General features: G+C 53.4%; 1 protein-coding gene across 2 annotated transcripts; it reads left to right on the top strand.

Moving 5' to 3' along the window:
* Positions 1-1,070: 1,070 nt before the first annotated feature.
* On the top strand, positions 1,071-9,795 carry Cel (carboxyl ester lipase). Of its 2 annotated transcripts, XM_052723897.1 has the most exons (11): positions 1,071-1,878; positions 3,939-4,089; positions 4,173-4,295; positions 4,529-4,726; positions 5,277-5,407; positions 5,524-5,631; positions 5,722-5,839; positions 7,117-7,303; positions 7,481-7,684; positions 8,232-8,429; positions 9,291-9,795. In XM_052723897.1, the coding sequence occupies exons 1-11, from the start codon at positions 1,813-1,815 to the stop codon at positions 9,637-9,639; spliced, it is 1,833 nt and encodes a 610-aa protein (XP_052579857.1). In that variant the 5' UTR covers positions 1,071-1,812; the 3' UTR covers positions 9,640-9,795. The 2 variants fall into 2 exon arrangements, with proteins under 2 accessions (XP_052579857.1, XP_052579856.1); XM_052723896.1 differs by lacking the exon at positions 1,071-1,878 and having other exon boundaries at positions 2,251-4,089.
* Positions 9,796-10,298: the final 503 nt, after the last annotated feature.

A 10,298-nucleotide genomic window follows, 5' to 3' on the forward strand; every position in this document is an offset into this window, starting at 1 on the left:
TGAGTTGTGGTTGTAGTTCTGCTTTATGTGGGACCAGTGTTGGTGGATTTTGCTTTTGAGGAAAAATTTCTCTCCCCACTCTCCCCCCCCCCAAAAAAAAAACCAACCATACTTAAAACACCTGCCTAAATCCTGAATGGTTTGTGTCAGTGGGGTTAATGTTCTGTGTGGTCCATCACTTGACCTTGATGCTTTCAGCCCAGCCTTGGGGAGCTTGTGGATGGTGAGCATCCAATTGTGAACCTAGAATCTCCCCATAAAGAACTCCACGTGCCATTAAAAAAAAAAAAAAAAAAAAAATACATCCAGTGTCAGCAGCAGCTGGCACTACTGGACTGTGTGTGACAGAGATGTGTCCTTTTGGGTCTGTCACTGTAGACATAGGCCACTCAAGTGTTGGGGAAGTGGACATGAGGACTCTCCTTCCTGCTCAGTGTTGCTGTGAACCTAAAAGTATTCTAAACACTAGATACAAAGAGGCCCTTTTCCTTTTTTTTCCTGCTTCCCCGTCCTGCTCTCCTAGCTACCCTGCATTGTTCAACCCAGCACTCCCCAGTACAGAATTGCTTTCTTTAGCACTGGTTCTCAGAATCAGTAGTTGGCACAAGATACAACCTGTGTGTTTCCTGCTACCCCACCTCTGCTGTGTCCCAACTTCCTGCCCTCGCAGATCTGCATACCTACTGTGCACCGTGGAGATCTGCGTGTTGGATTGGGCACAGCACATGGACGCACTAGGACATGTGGGTCTGTAGGTCCCCCTGTGTTCTGAGCTGGGGCCTTGGGCTCCTGGATGTGAGGGCCACTGGCTTGGGAAGACTCTGGCTATGCCTGGCCAGCTGCCATGGCTTCCAGGTGTCCAAGGTAACTGCACTCCTTAAAGGGAGCCTCTCGAGACTTGGTTTGTGTCTGTTACTGTGATAATCTTTTCCTGGTAGCCAAAGTACACATCCCTAGGATGGTGGCTGTTCTCATACTGGCCTTCACCTCCAAGCCCAGTACTTTCCTCCTCCCTCCCTCCCTCCCTCCCTCCCTCCCTCCCTCCCTCCCTCCTTCCCTCCCTCCCTCCCTCCCTCATTCTGGACCTTTACACCCAGGCTTTGTCTCTTTCTGCCTGGGTGTGTCCCAGAATCCTTGCTTGTGTTCTGTGGGGAATCCCACTCCAACCTCCAGCAAGGCACAGAGGTGAAGTAGACTCTCTATCTGGAGGTGCCCCCAAGCCCTGGGGCCACACTAGGTTTCACTCTGGTAGCCCTGCTCCATCTGTGCCACCATGTCCACCTGGAGTTTCTTGTCCTCCCCTCCCAGGAGACTCTGCCTCCAGCCCTCAGCCTGCACTGCCACATCCCTAGTGCAAGCTCTTGGAGTTACCAAGGGTCGGCCACACCAGTGCCTAGTAGCACACAGCCACCTGTGGCTTGGGAGTCCCTCATGGACTTCCCACTAAGGTAGGGGCATTCAGCACCTTGAGATGAAGCACACCATTTTTCTGAAGGTGACACTAAACCCCAAACTGACGGAATTAATATGACAGAAAATGCAAGACACTCAGCACCCAGCCAGAGTTGGCCCTGGGAGGCCCTCCCCCTCACTATCCATGCCACCTGCCTCTGCTCCCAGGTAGGCAGTAACCCACACAGGTGCACTGTGGGCACCACTCAGGATGCACGGGGCCAGCCTGACCTGGGAAGAACAGACCATCCCACACCTGTGCGTCTGTGAGTACACGGTATGCACGCACACGGCCTTGGCTCCAGCTCCATAAATACTGGAAAAGTGGCGAGAAGGACTGCCTAGAGGCAGACGCTCACCATGGGGCACCTGGAGGTTCTGTTTCTTGGCCTCACCTGCTGCTTGGCAGCAGCTTATGCTGCAAAGGTAAGCCAGAGGGGACTGTGGCCCTCTTTCATTAAGATCTGGAAATTGGGGACTGTCTAGAGTATGGAAGACAGGTCACAGAAAGGGAAGGAGTAAAAGGCCAGCAAGCCCAACAGCCCTCGAAGCTCTGGTCCTGCCTGGGCCACACCCAGCTTCTCTTGTTCATGGGAAGCCTAGCGCAGCATGCAGAATTGTACGGAAATCTCACACCAGCAGCAGTTCTGCGTGTAAGGACATCCTGTGCACTGTTTGGAGCATTTATACTAAAAAGCCCACTATTGCTCTGTGGTTTCAGGTGGGCCTAAGTCTGGCAAGCCTACCTACAACCTCTGGCTTTTCCCCTTCTTAAGCGCCACCCCCCCCCCCCCCCGCCCCCACTAGAGAGAGAAGCAGCTTGCCTGACATTACACAGCAACCCCATCCTGTCTTGAACAGGAATCTGAAACGTCTGTTCCAAATCAGGGGCCTGGCTCCCAAGTAACCTCCATTTCCTGCTCTTCCTGAGAGGGGTGAACCCTACCTACTGTATGCAAGGCTCCCCTCCAAGGGCCCTGAGGAGGCTGCACCAGCTTTTCTGGAGCGCCTCTGAAGTCTGCGTTTAGCCATCATTCTCCATGGTGTGTGGACAAGTCACAGAACGGCAGAGATCCCTGCACGGGCCCCAGCTCCTCACCACGTTGCTTTCCAACCCATTCATGCTCCAACCCTTGTCGTGCTGTCTTGGGCCCTGGGGACCACCCTCCCTCCCCCGGAGCCTGGAAGTTGAGGTGCTGGTGCTGGGCTCACTCCATGAGAAAGAAGTAATTCTCTTTCTTGAGAGAGTTCTTTTAGGGTGTTAGAAGGACCTGAACTTTCTCACCACTACCCTACTGCCAGCCAACACACCCATCCTGACATTGGCCAGGATCTCTACATCCTTGGGTCCCCACCTGAGACACTCGGGTCAACCACTACCATACAGACACACTGAGAGGTGACATCCCCCCCACTTAACCCCCTCCCCCAAGCTGGCTTTTCGACTCCTCCCAGTAGCCTGGAGGCTGAAACAAGGAACCTCGGATGCCCCAATTGTCTGTGTAGTCTCCCCAACTCCTCTGTCCAGTTTCCTCACCCAGGATAGTAGGGAGTTCATGGGCCTGGACTTCACAGGGTTGCTGGGATCCTAGCTTGGGCCTGCAGCCTCAGGCTGCCTACTTCCCCCTACCTGAAACCTTGCACAGGGGAAAAGCAGGAGGCCACACTATCACTGCTGCCAGGTAAGCAGAGCTGCTCCTGCATGTGTCCCGGTCGGATGCAAGAAGGATGGGAGGGGACATGCACTGGCACAGAGGTTGGACAGCCTTGTCTCAAAATGACTTTGAGTGGGAGAGCCCCTGCCCCTCGGTTTGCAGGGACAGTGGGCAGATGAGCACCTGCCTCTAGGCCACTGGGTAAGACTACACACCAACAGAGCAGTGGTGGAGCACACCTTTAATCTCAGGACTCAGGAGGCAAAGGCAGGTGGATCTCTGAGTTCGAGGCCAGCCTGGTCTACAAAGCAAGTTCCAGGATAGTCAGGGCTGTTGCAGAGGAACCCTGTCTCGAAAAGCAAACAAACAAACAAAAAAAAAAAGTCTAGACACCAAGTGGCAGTACTGATTGGCCTTGTGAGGGCTTGGACATGGGGCCACCAGATCCATGCCCAGCTAGCTAGGCAGTGGGAAAGGTAAGGGAAGGAGAGTCAGGTCTCAGAAACATTCTGGCAGCACTGAGCATCCACCACAGTCAGCATTTGGACAGGCCTTTCCTCTGACAGCCAGCCTTGGGGGGAAATTGCTGTGACCCATCTTACATACCAGGTCTCAGCCAAGATCTAGACGTCACTCCAACTGAGCAGAATACGGGCTGGAGGAGCTTCGGACAGCTGTAGGAGGATGTGCCAGCGTTGGGTGGGGGTGAACCAGCCTCTCTGGCACTTGGCAGGGGGACCTGCTAGCACCCTGGAAAGGGCTCGGCCGGCCACTCTGGATTTAGGCGAACCATGCCCAAGCCCATCTGACCCTGCTATGTGTCACCTGCAGCTAGGTGCTGTGTACACAGAAGGAGGTTTCGTGGAGGGCGACAACAAGAAGCTCAGTCTCTTGGGTGGTGACTCGGTTGACATCTTCAAGGGCATCCCCTTTGCCACCGCCAAGACCCTGGAGAATCCCCAGCGTCACCCTGGCTGGCAAGGTGGGTACTGGGTGCTGCTGGCTGGCCCTGGCTAGGCTGGTCCTAGCTGGTATTCTTCACATCTGCCCTGTCTCTCACTGTAGGAACTCTGAAGGCCAAGGACTTCAAGAAACGATGCCTACAGGCCACCATCACCCAGGACAACACCTATGGGCAAGAAGATTGCCTCTACCTCAATATCTGGGTCCCCCAGGGCAGGAAACAAGGTCTGGATCACAGTTTCCCAGAGGATCCCAACCCCACCCCAGAGCTTCAAAGCCTGCCCTGGGGTGCATTTGGTGCTGCAAAGCCAAATATACCTGAAATCAGGGCTGAGGCGAGGAGGGGGTGCCCACTGCTGATCCTTGCAGCCTGGGCTGAGCACCTGCTCTAACACAGTTAATGAGCTGGCTGGGGAGAGGGCCTGCTAGTGTCTGAAGTCCCTGTCTGCCCCTTTCAGTGTCCCAGAACCTGCCTGTGATGGTCTGGATCTATGGAGGTGCCTTCCTTATGGGGTCTGGCCATGGGGCCAATGTCCTCAAAAACTACCTGTATGACGGGGAAGAGATCGCCACTCGGGGCAACGTCATCGTGGTCACCTTTAACTACCGTGTTGGACCCTTGGGTTTCCTTAGCACTGGGGATGCCAACCTTCCAGGTATGTTGGAACATTGAGTGTGCTGAACCCTATGAACTCTGAACCCAGCAGATATATGCACTCCAGAACCCTCTACCCTGACAGCTACGGGAAGACCCAGAACCTTCTTCAGAGTTGGGGGGACTGGAGCTGAATTATGAGACCTGGGAGCCCTAGGCAGCCATCAGGAAATGAGAGAGACCAAGGGACAGATAGAATGACAGAGACACAAGTTGAGTCCTGGAGAGCAAGAGGGGAGCTGAGGTAGAGTCGAGTGGACATGGAAGCCAAAGGACAGACAGACCGTAGGAGGCAACACGTGTAGGACTTAAGCAGAGCCACCAGCCGGCTTTACTGCACCGCCCAGCCCTGCAACTCCCCTTCCGCTCAGCCTTCTGGAGATCCAGTTTGCCATCCTGGACTCTCCCAGGGTGTCAATGCAGTTAGGACTGGTTCCCTCCTGTCCACATGACTTGCCACCCTCTGTATAAGCCCTAGGTCACTCATCTCTAGCCTCCTCCAACTCTAGTTGAGGGCCCCTCCTGATGAAGGCTACTCCTCTTACCCTCAGGTAACTTTGGCCTTCGAGATCAGCACATGGCTATCGCCTGGGTGAAGAGGAACATTGCAGCCTTTGGGGGAGACCCTGATAACATCACCATCTTTGGGGAGTCTGCCGGAGGTGCCAGTGTCTCTCTGCAGGTCTGGGGCCCTCTGCTGTGGAGTCTGACTCCAAGATTAAGGGAGGGAGCCAGTGGGGCCTAGGATAATGGTCAGAGCAGGGTACAGCCTGTTGACAGGACTTCTGGGTGTTGCAGACCCTCTCCCCATACAACAAGGGCCTCATCCGGCGAGCCATCAGTCAGAGTGGTGTGGCACTGAGCCCCTGGGCCATCCAGAAGAACCCACTTTTCTGGGCCAAAAAGGTAAGTGCAACAGGGCAGGAGTAGCCAGGTGGGGACCCTTCCGAGCCTGACCACTGCCTCCTCTAACCTCCTGCCTCTGCCTTCCCCTAGATTGCTGAGAAGGTGGGATGCCCCACAGACGACACCGGCAAGATGGCTAGGTGTCTGAAGATCACAGACCCCCGGGCCTTGACATTGGCCTACAAGCTGCCCTTGAAAAGCCAGGAGTGTGAGTGGCTGCTGCTGGGTGGGAGGCATGTAGGTTGGAAGTAAAAAGGGGGCCCTTGTGGGGCAAGGCTGAGCTCTAGGATAGAAAGATGGCCAACTGGGCCTGTCCCTAACTTCCTGCCACTACCCCCTAGCAGGCTGCAGTGGTAAAGGAGGGTGTATACTGATCTTTCTTCCCTTCCTCCAGAGAGACTTTTAAGAAGCCAAACATGGCCAGGTGTGGTGGCACACACCTTTAATCCCAGCACTCTGGAGACAGAAGCAAGCAGATCTCTGTGGATTCAAATCCAGCCTGATCTACACAGTGAGAGGCCAGCCAGAGCCACATAGTGAGACCTCCTGTCTTAAAGGAAAAAAAAAAAAGAAGGAAAAAAGAAAGGAAGGCAGGCAAAACATGAGTCCCAAATAGCAGAAACCCATACATAATTTCAGGAAGATATGTGGACTTCCAGACCTGGGGCTTCTATGCCAGATGGCCACTCTTTACCTCCCTTGTTAATGTGGCAATCATTTGCAAATTTCCAAATACCTCCTGTGGTGTTTGGACCTTCTGGCTGGAGCTGCTACCAGCAAACATGAAGAAACAGCCTGTCAGCCTAGGACATGGAATTTTTTCTTTGCTTACTCTTCTAAAGCAAAGTCTAGCAGTCCGCGTTTGTGCCCTGTATCTCCTTTATCTTTTTATATTATAGATCAAACCCAGAGCTTATGCCTGACAGGCAAATGCTCTGCCTCTGAGCACCTCTGGTATTCAAGCCAACTATTTTGTTTGGGGTGCCACTGCAGAAGGCCTGGCTGTGCTGGGCCCAGGGATCTCCACCAGCTGAGCCGTGCACAGGCCAGCTGGCAAGCCTGGAGGGCAGGCAGACCTCATGCACGATGGCCAGCAGACTGAAACCTCATCCCTGGTGTAGGTTCAACAAGGAAAGAGAGCGGGGACAGGGCACTGAAGTGGGAGAACAGACAGCCCTGGCCTGTGGAGCAGTGGACTCTCCACATGGTCGTGAGACAGAGTCTGGGAATGAGCTTGCCTGTCACAACCAGAGAAGGGGACCACTGACATCTAGCAGGTTAGGCTAGGGACAAGCTCAGCAGCACACACATGGACAGTCATCCCTATCACAAGCTGATTGTGGCCCCAGAGTCCCTGGGGCTGGGGTCGAGGAACCCTGGTCTGGTCAGAAAAGGGAAGAAAGAGGTCAAGTCTAGTACATAAGGTCAAGGGGAGGACCAGGCAGGCATCTGAAGGTACAAGAACCTGTTGGCTCTCCCACTCAGACCCCATATGGCACTATCTGGGCTTCACCCCTGTCGTCGATGGAGACTTCATCCCTGATGACCCCATCAATCTGTATGCCAATGCCGCCGACATTGACTACTTAGCTGGCATTAATGACATGGATGGCCACCTTTTTGCTACTGTTGATGTACCAGCCATCGACAAGACCAACCAGGATGTCACAGAGTGAGCAGGGGGCCCAGGGCTGGGAAAGAACAGGCCTTGCTTGGGGAGCTGGCTCAGAGGCGGCGGGTAGGGTGAGAGTGAGGAGGTGGGTGCTGTGTTGGGGTGAGAAAAGGGCAGGGAATGCTCCTGTCAACACCAACAGCAGGTCTGGTGTCTATTTCACCCATCCCCATGCAGGGAGGACTTCTACAGGCTAGTCAGTGGAAACACTCTCAACAAGGGGCTTAAGGGTGCCCAAACCACCTTTGACATCTACACTGAGTCCTGGGCCCAGGACCCGTCCCAGGAGAACAAGAAGAAGACAGTGGTGGCCTTTGAGACTGACATCCTCTTCCTGATACCCACGGAGATTGCTCTGGCCCAGCACAGAGCCCATGCCAAGTGAGGTTCTGGGAAGGGGTATGTGTGTGGGAGGCTCCTGAGGGGACTTCTGCAGCTTTCGACCAAGGCCTCTTGGCTAACTAAACCATGAATTTAGCTTTGGGCTTCCCATCAGTCAAGGTTAAAAGAGTAATGGAGGCACATACCTTGTCCAATCATGTGAGAAATATGAATTCAGATGGAGAGAAAGAAATCCTTGACCCTGAACTATGGGAAGAGGAGGCCTCTGAATATTTTGTAGAGTGGAGACATGAACATTGAAGCTGCAGACCCATGAATGTGGGCTGCAGCCTTTCTTTCCCTGGGTATCAAGAACTCCAGTTGAGAGCTGGGCATGGTGGCACACACTTTTAATCCCAGTACTCAGGAGGCAATCTCTGGGAGTTCAAGGCCAGTTGGTCTACATAGTAAGTTCCAGGCCAGTCAAGGCTACAAAAGAGTTTCTTTGTGAGTCTTGGGGTTCCCTGCCCTGCTCCTCCTGGCCTCTCTCCAGGGCCTTATCTCCCAGTGGAGCCCCCTTCCAACCCAGCTGTTTCTGTTCCCTCAGGAGTGGCAATACCTATTCTTACCTGTTTTCCTACCCTTCACGGATGCCTGTCTACCCTAAATGGATGGGGGCTGACCATGCTGATGACCTCCAGTACGTCTTCGGAAAGCCCTTCGCCACCCCATTGGGCTACCGGGCCCGAGACAGGACTCTCTCCAAGGCTATGATTGCCTACTGGACCAACTTTGCCAGGAGTGGGTAAGATGTGGGGTTGAGCCAGGATCAAGGGCAGCAGACTTGAGGACTCCTTTGTCACTGTGGCCTTGTGGGCCTGGGTTCTAGCCCTGTCTCCTCATTTGGACAAACTTCTTATCCTCAAGCATTGGTGGGCAGTTTGCACATGGGCAGAAGAGCTGCTGACCCAGCCCCAAGGCCAAACACATGCTCATCATGACCTAGTATCAAAATGGCTGGGATGGCCAACCTGTCTATGTGCAGAGCTGTCTGGGAGCACAGGTCTCCCTCCAGCTGAAGCAGGCTTTTTTGGACTGCTAGCCTACAAATCATGACACGGAGACTTAATTATGAATGCTTGGCCTTATCTTATGCTTGTCCCACTAGCTCTTTTAATTTAATTTAACCTGTTTCTCTTCATGCCTCAGGGCTTTTACCTTTCTTTCATTCTGTATGTCCTATCTTTCCTGCTTCCTCTGTGTCTGTCTGTCTGGCAGATGGCTGGCCCCAGGCATCTCCTTCTTTGTCTACTTCAATCTCTCTCAAGCCTAGATTTCTCCTCCTACTTATTCTTGCTGCCCGCCAGCCCTTCCTATCCCTCTGCTGCCTAGCTATTGGATGCTCAGCTTTTATTAGACCAATCAGGTGCCTTAGGCAGGCGAGGTGAAACGGCAACACATCTTTACATAGTTAAACAAACAAAAGTAAGACATCTTTACACAGTTAAACAAATACCATATAAACAAATGTAACACACCTTTACATAGCTAAATATTCAACAAAATAAACAAATATAACACATCTTTACATAGTCAAAGTAATATTCCACAACATTCAGTCTCCTTGTAGTCTTCGATACTTATTCAGTCTCTTCTCACTCTGCAGGGATCCCAACATGGGCAACTCACCCGTGCCCACACACTGGTACCCTTATACCTCGGAGAATGGCAAGTACCTGGACATCACTAATGAGATAACTAGCACTTCCATGAAGGAGCACCTAAGGGTCAAGTTCCTGAAATACTGGGCTGTGACATACGAGGTGCTGCCCACAGTGACTGATGGTGAGGACACCCTCCCTCCCCCTGAAGATGACTCAGAGGCTGTCCCTGTGCCCCCTGTGGATGACTCAGAAGCTGCCCCAGCGCCCCCTGTAGATAATTCCCAGACTGCTCCTGTTCCACCCACAGATGACTCTGTGGAGGCTCAGGTGCCTGTCGCCATTGGCTTCTAATGTCTTATAAGCCTTGGCCTCAGGGTCCTCTTCTTAGCTCTTTCTTAATAAAGTCTCAGCTTTGCCCACCTGGTATTGGTCTTTGTTCCTAAAACAGCCTGGAGGAAGGAAGGACCCTCAGTCAATGGTGACAGGCACTTGGTCCGTCCCTGCCAATCCTCAAGCTGCAGAAGTCAAAGGACTAGCTTTAGCTTAAGAGCAAACACACAGCACCAGAGATGTTGAACGTGGGGTGGGGGTAGGGGCGGGGGGGGGTCTCTTGCAGGCAGGAAGCAGCACCCTGGGATCCTGGAAGATCACTCATCAGGGTCATCCTCCAGCCCTGGCCAGCATGTGTGGCAGGGAGGCAGGGCCATCTGGGGCACAGGCAGTATAGGGAGCTGGAACCTGGCTCCCAGGCTGCAGGAATGCTAATGGGAAGACACACACTACAGCCTTAAACACTGCACCCTGACTTTCCTATGCATGGTGCCAGCAGGGGATGGAACCCTGAGGCCAGGGCAAGGGTGTCAAGAGTGTCTCCATAGGAAAGGGGTTGGCCAGGGTCCCACCTGTCTGTGGGTAATCCCCCTCCTTCACCCTTCCTCCCTCCTCTCCTCCTCTGACTTACAAATGACTTTGAAGTCCACATGTCCCTAAACTGTGATCAAAGAAACATG

This window comes from Peromyscus californicus, unplaced genomic scaffold, assembly GCF_007827085.1.
Source record: "Peromyscus californicus insignis strain IS unplaced genomic scaffold, ASM782708v3 Scaffold_7__1_contigs__length_154581171, whole genome shotgun sequence".
Classification (NCBI taxonomy): Eukaryota; Metazoa; Chordata; class Mammalia; order Rodentia; family Cricetidae; genus Peromyscus; species Peromyscus californicus.

What these genes read in the sequence shown, in the direction of transcription:
- Cel (XM_052723896.1), top strand. Translation starts at nt 3,792, where the DNA reads ATGTGCCAGCGTTGGGTGGGGGTGAACCAGCCTCTCTGGCACTTGGCA. An exon ending in ACCAACCAGGATGTCACAGA is followed by an intron (nt 7,304 to 7,480) that starts GTGAGCAGGGGG and finishes ATCCCCATGCAG; the next exon opens with GGAGGACTTCTACAGGCTAG. An exon ending in ACCAACTTTGCCAGGAGTGG is followed by an intron (nt 8,430 to 9,290) that starts GTAAGATGTGGG and finishes CTCACTCTGCAG; the next exon opens with GGATCCCAACATGGGCAACT.